This window comes from Phaseolus vulgaris, chromosome 11 (genome assembly GCF_000499845.2).
Source record: "Phaseolus vulgaris cultivar G19833 chromosome 11, P. vulgaris v2.0, whole genome shotgun sequence".
Classification (NCBI taxonomy): domain Eukaryota; kingdom Viridiplantae; phylum Streptophyta; class Magnoliopsida; order Fabales; family Fabaceae; genus Phaseolus; species Phaseolus vulgaris.
In genome coordinates this window covers 31,844,233-31,862,717 of record NC_023749.2, presented here as the reverse complement: position 1 = coordinate 31,862,717, position 18,485 = coordinate 31,844,233, and the positions used below count along the sequence as shown (strand labels likewise).

At 45.3% G+C, this 18,485-nt stretch overlaps 1 protein-coding gene across 1 annotated transcript; it reads right to left on the bottom strand.

Annotated features, from left to right (window-relative positions):
• Positions 1 to 610: 610 nt before the first annotated feature.
• On the bottom strand, positions 611 to 16,548 carry LOC137839326 (filament-like plant protein 1). The gene is made up of 3 exons (XM_068648448.1): positions 15,989 to 16,548; positions 2,264 to 2,498; positions 611 to 718 (listed from the first exon to the last, which is right to left on the bottom strand). The coding sequence occupies exons 1-3, from the start codon at positions 16,546 to 16,548 to the stop codon at positions 611 to 613; spliced, it is 903 nt and encodes a 300-aa protein (XP_068504549.1).
• Positions 16,549 to 18,485: the final 1,937 nt, after the last annotated feature.

The following is an 18,485-nucleotide window of genomic DNA, read 5'->3' as shown; positions in this document are numbered from 1 at the left end:
CCCCAATCTTTTCTTCATCCAGCAATTCAAGTTGGTCAAATGATTGCTCAAGAGTTGGATTTGGTAGAAATATTGTTTCTTCTGTTAAGAGCAAACCTTCCAAATGTTCCAAAGATTACATTCACAAATATTCATCAACCCCATGACCACCAATGTGGTTGCCATTCATAAAAAGCTTTGAATTTCAAGGAAAACAAAGAATATATCTCTTTATGATCTAATTCAAAGGCACAAAGAATGCATATTTGACTCATAATGGGTTATGAAAGAAAAGAAACAGTTGTAATCATGCATAAGAAATCATGACAGCTTTATTCAAATGTTCCAGAGGTAAAGCAATCGGTTGTTTCATGAAAACAATCAGTTGTTTTTGAGACAGCAAGAAAATATTATTTTTCAAAGCAAATCATCTTTCAAAGTGATGGGAAATGCATAATGAAATACATTCATACCTTTGCATTACCTCAAGCATGTTTAGAATCTCATTTGGTCTTATGAAGCCAAAAGCATAGGGTGAACATATACAACTTACTTTACATAGGTCAAGAGTTTTGAGTTGTCAAGAATTTTGAGTAAGGTGTATACTCTTGAACAATAAGCATCACTTTGATTATTCTTCATCATAGCACCTGTACTTGAAAGGTCCTGTAACACAGAATTGATGCATATACAAAGCAAGTATAGCAGCAAGATAACAAGACACACACAAACCAGTTTTCTGCATATACAACATTAGTAGAAAAACCAGAAAAATTGAAGTAATCAAGTGCAGAGAAGTAACAACATAATGGACAAATTTAAAGCTAACTATACAACCAAATTAAGCATAAAATTCTCCCCTTATTTGATCTACAAATAGATAATAAGAAGGGTTGTACAAAGCAGAAATCAGAATGATAATATAGTAGACCAGCAGTACAAACAATGTTGGCATTTTAAGAATAGAAAATGTCATAGAGCATTCAAGAAAACAAGTGGAGATAACTTTTATTATCAAATTCTGAGGCACACTCAATGTATATTTTCCAATAGCAAGATTTGAAAAAGAGGAATGGTTTAATCATGCATAAGAAAACTTGGCAGCATTATACAAAGGTGGCAGAGGAAAAACAATCGGTTGTTTCAAAAAAAACAATCGGTTGTTTTACTGTGACAGCAAAAGAACATTTATCACAACCAAAAATTACCTTTTAATTTGATGAAAAAGCAGTATGCAATTTGTTCATACATTTGCACAGAGAACCCCAATAGATTCACCCAAAAAGAAGACTTTGAGATGTTCATATGATCATAAGGCATACTTACATAAATTGAGAAATGAAAACACATACTCTCTTTGAAGTTTCTCTTTTGATCAACACTATGCACGTGCCAAGGATGTCTCTTGACATTCAAAGAACCTTGCAAGACATATACAATTGAAAGTATAGCTACAAAGATTGTCTTTGCTCTTGATATACTTCCCTTTAGCAGTCATTCTTCAAGTCCAAAAATGATTATTGGCTGCCAAGGATACCTACAAGAAAAGATTAAGAAGCAAGATTTGGTCCCCTTATGAATTTGGGTCCAATGATGTTAGTAAGAATCTTAGGAACCCATTTCAAAATACCTTTAGGAACAGAAAACCTTCTTACTCTGTAGAATCTAATAGTGTGGCCCCTTTTCATGCAGTAATGACAAATTTCAACCGGTTGTTTCAATAAAACAACAAGTTGTTTTTCAAAGAAACTTGAAAAGGGTTTTGAAATAGATTTGTTCTTGCTGTTTGGATTAAACCCCAACCCAGCCTTGCCGAAAACACATTTTTGAGAAGCAAGAACAGTTTCAAGATTGGATTGGCCTTTGGAAAACTTGTCCATGGTTTTTAAAAGGTAGTGAACTTTCTTTTGAAGTGATTCACAATTTTCACAAAAGCTAGAATCACACTTGCAAGAAGAGTTTTTTAAATCATTTCCAAACTTTCAAAATCTGTTTTTGAATGGTTCAACTCTTCTTCCAAAGTCTTGACTCTATTTTCCAACGAGTTGTTTAAACCTTTCAACCTTTTATTTAAAAGGGCCAACCTATTAGCTTCCTTATGAGTTTCATTAAAGGCTTGAAGAAGTTGACTATAATTTTCAGCATTTAGAGAAGTACAAGAACTTACACTACTTGCATCATCTTCTTCTTTGGCCATCAAACACAGATTGACTTCTTTTTTATTTTGCTTTCTTTTCCTTCTTGCTTGACTTGATCCAGATTCTTCTTTTGTCATAAGACAAACCTCCTTTCTAGATTCTGAAGAGAAAGATTCAGGAAACGATTCTTCTTTGTCCATCAATGCACTCCTTGGATACTTGTGATACTCTTCAAGGGTATTCCACATTTCTTTGGAAGAATTACATTTTGAAACCTTGAGCAATTCATTAGAATCAAGTGCAGATACAATGATGTTCATAGCTACACAATCAAGATGTTCTCTTTCAGAAGAAACATTTTCAGATATAGGCATGAGATAACTATTTGTTATAACATTCCAGATTTTTCTATCTATAGATTCAACAAAGAATTTCATTCTAACCTTCCATAATTGATAATTCAGTCCACAAAACAGAGGTGGCCTGTTAATTAAGGCACCCTCCCCAAAAGTTAGTTTTTTAGGCATAAAAAAAAAGATTTAGGATCAAACTTGAATATCTTTCAAGAACCAAGCTCTTGATGCCAATTGTTAGAATATATGGCCTTAAACGAGAGGGGGGGTGAATTGTTTAAGAGGGATTTTCGTAAACTTTAAAGGTATAATGAAAATCAATGCTGAATTACAGAGAAAGAAATCAAGGAAACAAAGAACCAAAATTGTTTTAAGATGATATCAGAAAAACAATCGGTTGTTTTGTCGAAACAATCGGTTGTTTTTATCAGCAGTTTATAAAAACAAATTAAAAACAAAATTTAAAGAGTTAAGGGTGAGAGATAAACACGCAAGCAATTTATACTAGTTCACTCTTACACTAAGAGCTACATCCAGTCCCCATAAACCACTGGGTATTGCACTATGCAATCAAAACCAGATTACACACACCAAAGTAGTGACCTTGAACCCCTCAAGAAACACACTACCTTTGGCAACCACACCAAGAGTGTTGATCTTGAACCCCTCAAGAACACACAACACTCCTTGGAAACATCAATAAAGAAATACAGTAATCAAGGAAGAAGGGAATAAAATACACCTGGGTATTACAAAGCTTAAACTTCAGAATTACAACCCAATCCTATTCCACACACTTAAGAATGATCCAAAGCTTTTTCAAATCTTGGAAAAACTATTTTGATAAACTCTTTCTGTTACTTCAAGATTAGGAATGTAAAACCACCTTTATATAGACCAACCAAGTGGTCAAAAGCATTTAATAAAGGAGCCAAGTTAGTTTGGATCATTTAAAACATATTAAAACCGCTTAACAAAATTCTGTTAAGGTTTTCAGGAAAACAATCGGTTGTTTTGTTGAAACAATCGATTATTTTGGTTTGACAGCAAAGTCAACCAAGTTTTTCAAAAACAGCTAAGGTAAAACAACCTGTTGTTTTGAAAAACAACCTGTTGAATTTTTGACAACTTTTTAGAAAACACATCTTTTCAAAAGGTTAAAGATTCAAATGAACTTGGATCAACTTAAGGAGTGAATTAACAAGTTTCAAACAACTAAACAACACACACACACACCCAACAACATGGTCTTCAAGCTTTCCTCTTGGATTTGGAGACATCAAAGCATCTTGTTCAATACTATCTTCTAGAAGGCTTCTCACAAATGACCCCCTACCCCTCTATCTTGTTCTCCAAGGCACTCTCTCCTATAAATAAAGTGCCTTGCCTCATGTATTTGTTACATTAAATTTTGAAAGTAAAGAAACTTTGTCAGAGTGTTTAGTGAGCTGAGTCTCCTATTATCCTTGGGTCTTATCTTGAGTGCTCTTTACTTCAAGTGGTGGCTCTACACCACTCATCTTGGAGTATCCCATCCTCCAAATGGCGTGGCAACCTCTAATCTTTATATGCTTTCTTCATCTCTTCAGCTTTTTCCTTCCTTTTCTTTCCGCCACTTCTCTCCATTCTTCATGTCATTGTGTTTTCTTTTTCTTATGTGCTTTTCATTTCCACTCATCATCATCTAAATCACCGTATAATTGTGTTTTCTCTTTGCCCTATAGAAGTGAACCTTCACACTTACTTAACCACTCAATTAAGTTCGTGTACAGTGGGAATCTTCTTTGGGTTTCTCACCATATTCTGCTTAAAACAAAAACTCATAAACAAAGTACAACCCATAAAATGTACAATCTTAAAATCAACTCACATCAAACACTCTATATCCATTGAACTGAAAATTCATGAGCCAAACACCTCATTTATAGGTTAAGGGTCTAGTCAATTACAAGGAAAATTGGAGGGGAATTTAAATTCAAATTTCACGCTTATTCCTAGCTACAAGGCAAGTGTGATGGATTAATCATATTTAACCTAGACATGTAATTCCACTAAGTGACTATGTGATAACTGATATATTTCAGTAATATTTCTGTACTAGACAGAGTGCTCAGTGATCAGAGCTTGGTGTAAGGTGTGGGTAGATCAGCTCGGCTGTTGGGCCTATAAAGTGGGTCATGTGTTTGGCCCAACTATGTTAGTAAGCCAATTGAGGCATAATTAAAATAATCTTTTTATACACTAATATAAGGTTATTAGTAAAGGGTATTTATGAACCTAGGGGTACATATAGTACACGGGATAGTTAAGTCACGTAAATATTTTTTAACCTGAGTGTCTGTGTTTTAGGGCACGCGGTGGTTAACTTGCATGCATAGTGAAAGATAACATTGCACCATGAGTAAGGGTGCCCATGCAAACAAAATATTTCCCTATTATTGGCGCCTAAGATGGTGCCCTGATGGCAAGTGGTTGTTATGTTATTATTTTATGCTCTCATTAGAGATAAGATTCCTTTCTGTTGTAGCACCTCGAGGGATGGTGCCCATAAACATAATGTTTTTCTATTACGTATGTCTTCAGTTGAGATTAGATTCTCATGAGAGAAAGTTGTTACAAGAGATAAGCTATAAAAGGGGATTGAGACTAGGTAAAGGTATGTTGTTTTTTAGACTGAAACTGAATACTTATTTAATTTTAGTAAGCTCTCACTGACTTGATCGTCAGAGTGTGATCAACAGGTAGAGACCCCTCTGTTTCAACGGAGCCACGTTCCAGTGCAACAAGACGTAGAACAGATTCCAGAGGAGACTGACCGGAGGTACAACATGTCACAAGAGTCAATCGATAAGAAAGTCAACTGGCGAGGACAACTTCATATTAAAATACAGGCACTTATGGATATTTATTGATAAAATAACTATAATTTAACCCCTAATTTATGAATTTAAATCTTTTCACATGTTTTATGATTATAATATGAATAAGGATGATTTATTCCCAATTTTGTGTTATTTTCATGAATTTAGGGAGAGATGAAGCATATATTTATATTATGAATAAAGATGTCACTGAGCCCAAACCCGATTAGGTTAAATATAAGGCGTGAGGAGAAACCCTAGACATTCATTGGGAGAATATAAGGTGTTAGAAAACACTAGATGAGGCAATCATCAAGGAGAAACATCCTGAAACTTCTTTTCTTGCTTTCCATGCTTGTATTGACCAACATGAGTGGTTAATTCTATCCTTTGGAATTGTGAGTAATTTGTTCAAACTCTTATGTATTAAGGTGATATTCAATATAATAGTATTTTCTTGATTGATGATTGGTATTGTCATTTTATTTGTAATGCTTGTTTACCATGATCAAGATCCTTAGATTTGGCTTAAAAGTATCTTTAAGTTTCTGACCCGAATGACAATGCTTAACATATTTGAATGTTAGAAATATATTTTAAATGTTAATTTCTCTCAACATCTAATCGTAATTCTAAAGAGTTTTTATAAATATGAGAGAAATCGATATTTAGGATACTCTCTTAATAATTTTATATGTGAGGAATCAATATAAATGACTTTTATATGAGCATCAACATTAATCAAAAGGATAAAATATTATTATGTTTTTCAAAATAAGAAAGAGTAAGAAGGATGAAACCCAATCCCAATTGAACCAACAAACTCTTTAACTTGCTTTCTTTACAATTCTTGCAATCATTATAACAAACTCCCAACAAAATTTATTATTTTGTTTTCTATTTAGTGAATCTTATACTTGATAATTCAACTATTCCTTATGGGTTCGATATTCGTCCTTAAGGACAAATTTTTACTTCTTATGTGGTACATTTGTCGTAAAAAAATTCATCACCGTGTTAGGGTTTGTGTTGGGCCATAATTGAGCCCAATTAAACCCTAATTAGGTTTATGAACTCTAATCTAATTATACTCTATTTGGCTCAAATTCCTCTGCTTCTTGGCCCAATTTAAGGTCGAATTTTACAAGAAATGAAATCTTATTCTAATTTATACAACTAGGTTATGGCTCCTTCAAACATGTATAAGAGTGTATCATTGACTGGAGTAGCTAAGTCCCACTCTTCTTGCATTTTCTAGCCAATGATCTAGTGTTTTGTCCTTTGTTGGGGGCTCTGCCATCATCCTCTCCCTCTTGAAGAGGATCTGTCCTCAAATCTATAGTTTCTACCTCATCATTTGTGTTACATGTAAAAGGTGTTAGATCAATAACATTGAAAGTAGCATATACTCCATATTCTTTAAGCATATCTAATTGATATGAATTGTTATTTATTCTTTTGAGGATTTGAAAAGGATAATTTCCTTGGGGAATAAGTTTAGACTTTCTTCTATTAAGAAATCTATTAAGCAAAACCCAATATCCTTCATTCAAAACTATCTCCCTTTTTGCCTTATTGTGACTATATTTCTCAGTTTACTTATGTATCTGATTTTTAACCCTCTCATGTAATTTCTTGATAAATTCAGCTTTTGTTACTCCTTCCTCGTGCACAAATTCTTGTGTATTAGGTAAAGGTAACAGCTCGATACTAGGGGCTTGTGTACCGACCAGTCCTCGGGCGTCGTTGACTGCTAGTAATGATGGGGCAACGTAAGCTGGGTCCCACGAGCGGTGTGGGCCAGTGTCTCGCAAGGCACGTGAGCCAAGGTGCTGAAGAGTGGTCAGACATCGATCACCAGGATATGATGATGTGTCCTTGGCAACATAGTGAGGGCGATGAGACATCGGACATCGGTGACTCGAACAACAGAGTTGGGCATCAAGAGGTGGATCCCGGACCACACACCAGTTACTAGTTAGAGAGAAGCCTAGATCACGAGGGGTCCATGCATGTGGCATGGAGGGCGCGTTCAGGTGTAGCACGAGTAAAGAACCACTGGGAGAGATACGACCTGTGAGGGTTACATCCTAGGGGTAAAATGCATGCATGGCACGTGAGCAGCTAGGGCACTCCCAGTACGAATGGCTCCAGAGAGTAGGTAGACAAGGTGGTCGTCCCGTCAGAGGTTGCACTCCAGTGAAGGAGCCTTAAGCGTAGATTGCCCTAAGAGTGGGTGATAGCGGCGCTAAGGCACACTCTCAGTAAACCTAATTATGGTTGTACCGCCCAGGCAGTCGGAAGTGATGACGTGGCAGCAATCTATAATATGGGCGTGTTGAACGGGACACCTGGCAGGCAGAAGGGAAGGAAGTCGGGGGGCTCGTGTAGTCGCCAGTCGTTAAGTTGGCGTGCCCCGATCTCTAGCATACCTAAACCGGCGGGCTCCAGGTTTGTGTCGTAGTCGCCGGATGCGAACCCAGGCGACCAAGTGATCAGAGATCGCCGAAAGGAGGACATCGCCGAAAGATCAGGAAAGCTTGTTCAAGGCTTTCGAAGCGGAGGATGAAGTTGTCAGATGGTCATTCCCTGGTTGGCCAGAGGTTGAGGTCGGGGAACAGCTTACCCAGACATGCACGATGAAGCGAGTGAAGCAGATCATGAGGGCGGCCGGCGAGACCACATGGAAGGTGTATATGAAGACACCCGTACTCGCCACGCAGAAGAGATCGCGCTCCAAGGCAGTTATACGCTGAGTTGCTTCCTGCATAAGTAACTTAGTCGAAAAGCCTGAAGAGTAAGAGGTGACACTCAAGTCAAGGATGCTCCAGATGGTGACACGTGTACAGCTGGATGCGAGCCACGTGTCCAGATGTGTAACTGTCAGGAGAGAGAAAGTGCACAGGTATATAAGAGATTCTAACGAACTTATGAGGTACGCGCGTTTTAGAATACTTCTTTTACGCTTGCGAGAACTTGAGTACGCTGGGAGAGAACATTGCACGGTTCCTACAGTTCTTAGTTTTCTCTTAGTATTTTGGTGGTTCAGTCGCTGACTTGGGCGTCGGAGCGTGATCGGCCGCAGCGGCGCCGTTCTGTCTTTTGCAGGTTCCTGAGGTGAATCGAGGTGAAGGACGGAAGCTAGCACGGTGCAAAGTCGATCCAGATTCGACGAGGGAAGGCTCTTGCGTTCTGGTCAGCAGGCAGGATCATCAGGGGCCCACCGTGGGGCCGTGTAAAACCTGTCCCCATCCACAGCGTGAGTTCTTGGAGTTTCCGCAGTTTCTGTGTGGTTGTGTGCTGGTGCAACCATTTCCCGCCGTTCATTCACGCTTTTGTTCGGTGAGTTCGAGTTTCCCACCGTTCGTTCGAGTTTTGTTCGGTGAAATCGAGGTCTCTGCCGTTTGTTTGGGTTTTAATCGGTAGTGTGAGGTTTTCCACCGTTCGTTCAAGCTTTCGATCGGTCTTCTTGGAGTTTCTCGCTGTTCGCGCGGTTTTCAATCGGTTGTTCGGTGCATTTTCCGTTCGATTGCGTTTCTGATTAGGGAATCGGGGGCTTGCTGGAGAAGCGGTGGTTTTGTGGTGAAGTTGCGAGTTTCCGTGAAGTTTTCGACGTCCGAGTCTATCGGCGTGCTGCTGCGGTTGCGCTTGCGGAGGTTTTAAAGAGTTTGAGGGTTTCTAACCGGTTGATTGCTGGATCAATCGTTGCTGAAGGAGGTTTTGTTCATCGAACTTTGGTTTGCTGAGTTTTCATGAGAAAGATGAGAAGCAACCGTTTAAGTCCAGTTGTGCCAGTTGCTGCTGAAGGCGCCGTGACCATGGCGCAAATGATGGAGATCATGCGTGCGCTGCAGGCGAATGTGGAGGCCTCGCGCGTAGAGCAAGCAAAGATGCATGAGGACCTAGTCGCCTCTCAGGCCAGGAATGAAGAGCTCAGCAAAGTGACTGAGGAGTTGCGCCAAGCTCTTCAGGAGCAGAGAGGCCGCCCAGTCGCTGAAGAGTTCGCACCGTCGTCGCCACCTCGCGTTTTCCCTATGTCGTTTGCTCAGGCGATCACAGACACGCCTATCCCTGCGAGCGTGGTACCCGTGAAGGCTACTTTCACCGGCGTGGAGGACCCTGAGGCACATCTCACCACGTTCCACACGCAGATGATGCTGTCAGGAGGCTCGGATGCTGTGTATTGCAAAATGTTTGTGAGCACGCTCCAGGGAACAGCGTTGGAATGGTTTGTGAGCTTGCCTACCGGTCACATAACCGATTTCCAGCAGTTTTCGAAGCTTTTCGTCGAGCAGTACATAGTGAACAAGGCGCCACCTAGGGTGTCTTATGACCTGTTCGACATAAGGCAGTACCAGGGAGAGTCCCTCAGGGACTACTTGAATCGCTTTGGAGCGCAGATGGTCCGCTCGCCAGCCAAGGACGAAGAGATGTTGGTATACGCCTTCAAAAAGGGCGTGCTGCCGGGACCTTTCTGCGAGGCACTGATCAGGGCTCACCCCGCCACGTTTGCTGAGGTTAGGCGACTTGCGGTGGCCCACATCGCCGATGAGAGTGAGGTCGCCGAGAAGAGAGGGAGCGTGGCCCCCGCTAGGCCACGTGCCCAGACCAGGATCCAGCCACAGAGGGTGCTGGAGACAGCGGCGACCAAGAGGGATCAAAGGACTCGCCATCCTTATGATCCAAGGAAAAACAAGGGCAGGGGCCCAGGGCGCCCCAAGGAGTACAATCGCCCGCCAAAGCATAAGTTTGTCATGGGGTTGGCGGATCTAATCGCCATCCCCAACATAGCAGCCAGGCTCAAGGCACCTGAGAAGGTGGGCGACAAGGTGTTAGGACCAAAACCAGACGCCTGGTGCGAGTTCCACCAGAGTTTTGGTCACACCGTGGATTCGTGTTTGGCACTGGGATACCAGCTCGACGACCTGGTCAAGAGCGGTTTCTTGAATGATTACCTGCTGGACAGGAGGACGGGGGGCGCGTCGAGCTCCCAGCCGACGGGTGGTGAGGCTCAGCAGCATGAGATGCCCACTCATGGAGAGATCCAGACCATCGCTGGGGGTTTTTCGGGTGGTGGATGCACCGCGTCACAGAGGAAGAAATATGCAAGGTCTGTGATGACGGTGGACATGTTCGAGGATCACTCTCCAGATGTGGACATTACGTTCACAAGAGAAGATCCCGGGGACGTTGTGCCTCATGACAACAATCTCATAGTTATCTCGCTTGTCACGGCGGGAAGGAAGGTCCACCGGGTACTGGTGGACCAAGGAAGCTCGGCAGATGTGATGTTCTGGCCGACTTTCACGCAGCTGCAATTGCCTCTCGACCAGCTGAGGCCATATGGAGGGTGCTTGTATGGGCTTGTTGGCGATTAGGTGGAGGTCAGGGGGTACATAGAATTAAGAACTACATTCACGGATGAGGCGGGCTCGAGGACGGAGAAAATCAAGTACCTCGTCGTGAATGCTCCCTCAGCATATAACATTCTGTTGGGAAGACCAACACTCAACAGAATAGGAGCTGTGCCCTCAACCAGGCACATGAAGGTGAAGTTGCCGTCGATGGAGGGGGTGGTGATCACCATCAAATCTGACCAGAAGGAAGCGAAGAAGTGCTATGAGAATAGCCTAAAAAACAAGAGGTCAGTAAGTTACATCACAACGACGCCGCCTCCCGGTGTGAAGCCCAAGCCCACAGAATGGTGAGTTGTTGATGCGGCGATGGAAGTGGCAGCCGGAGGCGATGTCACCATGCTGGATGCTGAGGTTGAGGGAGAGAACGCCGATCGGGAAGAAGAGGCGAGGAACCGCCCAGAGGAAGCGAGGGAACTGGGAATCGCCAGGGCGGTGATCGCCAGGGAAGCTAGACCCAAACCCGTCGAGGAGTGGCTCGAAAGGGAGATCGGGGGAAAGATCTTCAAGCTGGGAAGATCCTTGGAGGCTGAGCTCCAAGACCAGATCGCCAAGGTGATAGAGCGGCATCTGGATGCTTTTGCATGGTCTGCTTCAGACATGCCGGGAATCGACCCCAACTTCTTGTGCCACCATCTAGCAATGGACAACCAGGTCAGACCAGTGCGACAGAGACGAAGGAAGTTTAACGAGGAGAGAAGGCAGGCGATCAGGGATGAAACACAGAAGCTCCTCGCTGCAGGCCATATCAGGGAAGTCCAGTACCCTGAGTGGTTGGCCAATGTCGTGCTGGTGAAGAAAAGCAATGGGAAGTGGCGCATGTGCGTCGATTTCACTGACCTGAACAAGGCTTGCCCAAAGGATTCGTATCCTTTGCCAAGCATAGACGCCCTGGTCGACAGTGCTGCAAGGTGCAAGTTGCTGAGTTTCCTGGACGCCTTCTCGGGGTACAACCAGATAAAGATGCATCCCATGGATGAAGAGAAGACCGCATTCATGACCGAGAGATCGTGCTACTGCTACAAGGTGATGCCCTTCGGGCTGAAGAACGCGGGGGCCACGTACCAAAGATTGATGGATAGGGTACTTGCACCAATGCTGGGAAGGAATGTGCAAGCGTACGTGGATGATATGGTCGTGACCTCGCCGGAGAAGAGCAAGCACGTTGCAGACCAGGAGGAGTTGTTCACCACAATCACCAAGTTCAGGTTAAAGCTGAACCCCGAGAAGTGCATTTTTGGCATGGAGGCAGGGAAGTTCTTGGGATTCCTCTTAACTGAAAGAGGAATAGAGGCCAATCCTGATAAGTGTACTGCCATCTTGGCGATGAGGAGCCCGGCTACCGTGAAGGAGGTGCAGCAACTTACAGGTCGGATGGCCGCCCTGTCTCGTTTCGTATCGGCTAGCGGAGAGAAAGGCCATTCGTACTTTCAGTGTTTAAGGCGGAACAATAAGTTTACCTGGACGAAGGAGTGTGAAGAGGCCTTCGTCAAGCTTAAAGAGTACCTGGCGAGCCCGCCGGTTTTGTGCAAACCGTTGGTGGGAACCCCTCTCAGGTTGTACTTTGCTGTGACTGAGAGGGCGGTGAGTGTGGTGCTCGCCCAAGACCAAGACCAGGCTCAGAAGCCTATTTATTTCGTCAGCAAGGTGTTGCAAGGCCCGGAGGTGAGGTATCAGGCCTTGGAGAAAGCTGCACTGGCTGTGGTATTTTCGGCGAGCAGGTTGCGCCACTATTTTCATAGTTTTACAATACTGGTGATGACCGAATTGCCTATCCAGAAAGTTCTGAAGAAGCCTGATGTGGCTGAGAGGATGGTGAAATGGGCGGTGGAGCTGTCGGAGTTCGACATCAAGTATGAGCCCCGAGGTCCGATCAAGGGGCAGATTTTCGCTGATTTCGTGGTCGAGCTCTCATCGGAAGCAGCACGAGTTGAGGGGGACGATTTTCGTTGGGTACTTTCGGTGGACGGATCGTCGAACCAGCAGGGTAGCGGTGCTGGAGTCATCCTGGAAGGGTCCAACGGTGTTCTGATTGAACAGTCCCTGAGGTTTGCCTTCAAAGCCAGCAACAATCAAGCAGAATATGAGGCGCTGATCGCCGGAATCTTGCTGGCCAAGGAGATGGGAGCTAGGGTGCTGATGGCTAAGAGTGACTCGCTGTTGGTCACGGGACAAGTAACAGGCGAGTTCCAAGCCAAGGATCCACAAATGGCGGCTTATTTAGCGTACGTGCAGGAATTGAAGGTTTCCTTTGTCTCCTTTGAAGTGGTACATGTGCCCAGAGAGCAGAATGCTCGAGCAGACTTGCTAGCTAAGCTCGCCAGTTCGGGCAAGGGGGGTAGGCAGAGGACGGTAATCCAAGAAACTCTGAAGACGCCTAGGGCATTTGTGGCAGACCACCTGGTTCTTCAAATAAGCAAGTCGACAGAGAAAGCGGCGAGCAGTCACAGGTCTTTGACTCAGGAAACCTTGAGATCGCCGAGAATAAGAGCATGTCGGGGGGAGAGGGTGAACATGACGCAGGTCTGCGCTACGCATGAGCCAGACACGTGGATAACACAGTACCAGCGATGCCTGGCAGATGGCCTTCTCCCGCTGGATCCGACGGAGGCTAGGAAGATAAAGAAGAACTCCAACAAGTTCACAATGATTGATGGCGAGTTGTATAGGTTTGGGTTCACACACCCACTCCTGGAATGTGTGCACGGAGAGAAATGTACAAGAATTATGGCCGAGCTCCATGAAGGGATATGCGGAAGTCACGTCGGGGGTCGAGCTCTGGCCGCAAGAACCCTCCGTGCAGGTTACTACTGGCCAACAATGAGGGAGGACTGCAAGAAATATGCACAGTGTTGCAAGCAATGTCAGCAGCACGCCGATTGGCACAAAGCGCCTCCAGAAGAGTTAAAGTCGATTTACAGCCCTTGGCCGTTTCATACGTGGGGAATCGACATTCTGGGACCTTTCCCATTGGCGATCAGGCATATGAAGTACTTGGTGGTGGCAATTGAATATTTCACCAAGTGGATCGAAGTAGAACCAGTAGCCCAGATCACCGCACACAAGATCGAGAGCTTTGTGTGGAAAAACATCGTGTGCCGGTTTGGTGTGCCTAAGCGCCTGGTGTCAGACAACGGGACTCAGTTTGCAAGTCACCTGTTGAAGAAGCTGTGCAAAGAGGTGGGAATTCAACAAGTATTTGCATCCGTCGAGCACCCTCAGACAAATGGCCAAGTAGAGTCCGCCAATCGGGTATTGCTAAGAGGCTTGAAGAGAAGGCTAGAGAAAGCCAAGGGACCGTGGGCTGAGGAGGTACCCCGCATAGTTTGGGCGTACCACACCACCGAGCAGTCAGGAACCCATGAGACCCCGTTTAGCCTGGTCTATGGATGCGACGCAATGATTCCAGTGGAAATCCAGGAGAGCTCACCGAGATTCCAGAACTTTGTAGCGGAAGACTCGAATGAGGAAAGAAGGTTGAATCTGGATTTGCTGGATGAGGTCAGGGAGGAGGCGAGAGTAAAAGCCGAAGCAGTGAAAAGGAGGATTGAACGAAGGTATAACTCGAAGGTGATGCCGAGGCAGTTTAAAGAAGGCGACCTGGTGATGAGGAAGGCCCACCAGTACGAAATGCAGAACAAATTGTCGCCTAAGTGGACGGGACCGTTCAGAATAACCGAGGCGCTCGGGAACGGCGCCTACCGCTTAGAAACATTGGAAGGAGAGGCGATTCCTCGCACTTGGAACGCCACACACCTCAAGTTATATTACAGTTAAAGCTTTGTAAGTAGAAACAAACACGAAGAGGTTTGCAAGCTTTCTATTAAAACAGTTTGAAGGGGGCACTCTTTTTTCCCTAAGGAGGGTTTTTAATGAGGCCACCCAATAAAGAAGAGTTTTCAAAGTTTAAAGTTTCTAAGATTGCATGCTTGTTGTTTCGAAAGTTTTAGAAAAAAGACCTTGTCACTCGTATGTGATTTAAGGCAAGTTTGAAGATATGCTGCATGCTTTCTAAAAGTTTTAAAGTCCCCATCGCTTTTCGACGATTGGCGGCATCAGTTAAAGTTAAAAGTCCTCATCGTCTTTTGGCGATCGGAGGCACCAGCAACGTTTAAAAGACCTCAACGCCCTCGCGCGTCCTGAGGCGAGAAAGAGATTAAAGTCCTCCTCGACTTTGTGCGAGTGCAGGCGAGAACAAGTTAAAAGTCCTCAGTGCATCCAGGGAAGAGGAGATGTAATCCCTGGGCAAAGTAGAGGCACTAGATAAAGACCTTCTCGCCGTCGAGCGAGTTCAAGCAAGATAAAGACCTTCTCGTCGTCGAGCGAGTTCAGGCAAGATAAAGACCTTCTCGCCGTCGAGCGAGTTCAGGCAAGATAAAGACCTTCTCGCCGTCGAGCGAGTTCAGGCAAGATAAAATCCTTCTCGTCTCAAACGAGTTCAAGTACAGTGTGGAGGGTGGAAGAAGTTTAAAGGATGGCTAAGGTAGGTTCAAAGAGAACGCCTAGCTATCCGGCTTATTGTTCTGAAACTCAGGGAGGTAGAGAAGGATCCGAAAGGCGCCTCTACCCCCAGATGAGGGAACAATAGCCAAGTTATGAAGGTAAAAGGAGGCTTACATCGCCGGGACCCTATGGCGATCAGAAGAAATTCAGGCGATGGCAAGAGTAAGGGCCCATTTCGATGGAGCAGATCAGGTGAACTATATCTTAAACTATCAGTTGGATTGAAACTTGCTGTCTAGTAAGTAGTTTCGCGCTGAAGTTCGTTGCCTTAAGTTCACAAGTTATTAAAATGCCATCGTTGGAAAGTTGATAGTTTGCTCGAGTTTGAAGTAGTAAGTAAACGATTGAGCCCGCAGAATCGCTAAGTTAATTTGTTTAAGCGGTTTCTGCTAGGAAAAGAAAAGTAAACAGAGAGACCATATGCGGAAGCAGAAAAATTTATAATAAAGGTGGTATCAGTTCGAATGCATAAGAAGAAAAGAAAAAGTTATTACAGGTAAAGTTTGTACAAAAAGGAACAAGCATTGGTTCCCAGGGAATAAGTGATGGAGGGAGACGACTAATCTTCAGAAGGCACGATCTTCCCATCCACCACTTCATTACATATCGACACCATGGAGAGGTCGAGCTCGGGGTACTGGCAAGCGACTTGCTCCAGGGCGGCGTCGAATCCGACGGCAAGGACTTGGGCGGAGCTCAGTTCAAGCTCTTCGTTTTGTTGTTTGAGCCCCTCGGTTTGCTGCTTCAGCTCATCAGCTCGTTTCTTCAGTTCTTCGATTTCCCCACGAGCCTGAGCAAGGTCGTCAGCAACCTTTTTGCCTTCGCCCCGTGCCTGGGCCAGCTCTGCAGCAATCTTCTCGTTTTCCTCTCGAGCCTTGGCAAACTCGTCCACGGCGTCGTCCCTCTCCCTCTCGACCTTTCCAAGGAGAACCTCCTGATCAGCCGATCTCTTCTCAAGGTTCTCCACCTTGGTTGCATCCGCTTTCATCGATGCCTCCAAGTTGGCCACCTTAAGCCTGTAAGGAACCAGCTTGCTCTCCAGCTCGATTTTCTCTTGAGCTAGGAGGTGCAGTTTCTGGCGCAGATCGGAGGCCTCCTTGCGCGCAACCCTCAACTCGGCACTCATGGCGTCCTCCACCCTTGAGTGATCGATCTCTGCCATCATCAGGTTGCAAGACAGCTTTTCCGCCTCGATCCTTATCAGGCGATTCTCCTCCTGGAGCATGGAGATCTCATCCTGAAGCTTTTTGTTGGAGCTCTTCACAGCTTTGGTTATGATTGAGGGAAGGTCCTCTGCCATCATCTTTAGCTTGGCTGTGAAAGTCCCCCAGACTTCTTTGACCAAGGGGGGAAAGGTTTGCAACTGCTGTTGGTGGAGGTGCCGAAGGAGCCTGGTGCTGACTCTCACCACCACCCTCTTGAATTGGTTGAGCAAGGGGGGCTTCCTGGCGTGGTGGTGAAGTGGGGGACTCGGTTATAAGTATTAGTGAGTTGTGAGCGCCTTCATCCCCACCTGGTGCAGCTTCAGCGATTGAGGCAGTTGAAGGAGGACCCTCTCCAGCAGATACGAACGGTGTGGAGGCACTAGGAGGGTTTTCCATGAAGTTGGGCTCGTTGCCTTCAACCGCAGGAAGCGCAGCTGCCAAGGGTATTGCTTGGACCGACGGTGTTGGAGCTGGGGTAGAGGGCGGTGTTGGAGCTGGGGGAGAGGGCGGTGTTGGTGTTGGGAGAGCGGGTGGTGAAGAAGGTGCCACCCTTTTCCTTTTGGTGACAAGGCCGTCCTCAGTCGCCTCATCATCCTCATCTTCATCTTCTTGAACCACTTGAGGAGTTTTCCTCTTTGGTTTCCTTAAGATGAGCTTTTTTCGTAGAGGGGCGGGCAGTGTCTCTGGAGGAGCTGGGCCTTGAGGAGGCGATCTACCCTGGGCAGCGGCGATCTCCACTACCGAGTTGGGCACGGTTTGGGAACCCGTCGCCAACTTATTAGTTCGGGCGAGCGCCCTCAGTTCAGCTAATTTGCCTTTGCCCAACATGAGGTCTGCACAGGGTAAGAATGTACAAGTAAGCACAAAAGCAAGAGCAAAAATGTATGAGTACGTGTACGAATGATGCAAACAAATGGTGCATGAATTAAAAACTAAGTCCAGTGCGCAACAAGCAGGACGCCCAATAGTAGATAACAGAGATGCACAATCAATTCCAACACAAGACGAAAACCTAAATGTCGAGGTAAGTGCTAACCTATGTGAGCTTCGAGTTAGTCCTCGAGGAACTCGAAGGAGATTATTGCGGAGGTGGGAAAGGTGATGTTGGCGGCTGCTACTCTCTTCCAGAAGAGGCATAGATCTTTGTCTAGCTCGCCCATGTTGTCGGGACTTCTGGGCCTCCTAAAGCTCTCTTTGGCGTCTTTGTTCCCCTTGTGCACCCAGTACAAGGGGAAGCCGTCGAGCAGGGAAGGATCTTGGTCGTTGGCGCACACCTTCATGAATTTTCCTTTCCAATCTTTGTAAGATTGCTGGAAGATGGAGAGGATTGACCTCCCAGCGATCCCGTTCAGGCTAATCCAGAGGCGGTCTCCTGGATTCTTAGCTTCAAAGAGGAAGAGCAAAACTTCCACCGACGCTGGCAGTCCCAGGTGTGCGCACATAATCTGGAACGCCCTTACGAACGCCCAGCTGTTGGGGTGAAGCTGGGCGGGGGCGATGTCGAGCTCAGTTAGCAATTCCCTCTCGAAGCGAGTGAAGGGAAGTCGAAGCTTCACCTTCTTGAAGAACGTCGCGTAGAGAAAGCAGAACAACTCGCCGTTGCTCGCTTTGTCGTCAGCACAGATTGGTTCATCCGGGTGGCAGGGCAGCACGGCCATTTTGCTGTCATGCTCCTTGTGGAATGAAAGATCAGATTGGTCCCCTTCCCTTAGTCGGTGCACGCCCAACGTTGAGTTTATGGAAGAGGTTTCTTTCAGCAGAGCAGAGGTGGCCCACGGATAAAGCTTTTTGTAGTCTCGTGTGGCGACGGAGGCTCCTCCGGCGACTGGTGGAGTTGCCTGAGTGAGATTAGGGTGAGAGGTTGCAGGCCTCTCAGCCTGGGAAGAAGGAGCACCGGATGCTCGTGGTAAGTTATGCGCTTGGGATGGAGGGTTTCGTGATGAAGGAGGAGGATTCGCGGTGGTTTTCGTACGAGCCATCGCGGGAACTGCAAAGGAAAAAGGAAAAAGGATGAACAAAGGTTACAGAGATC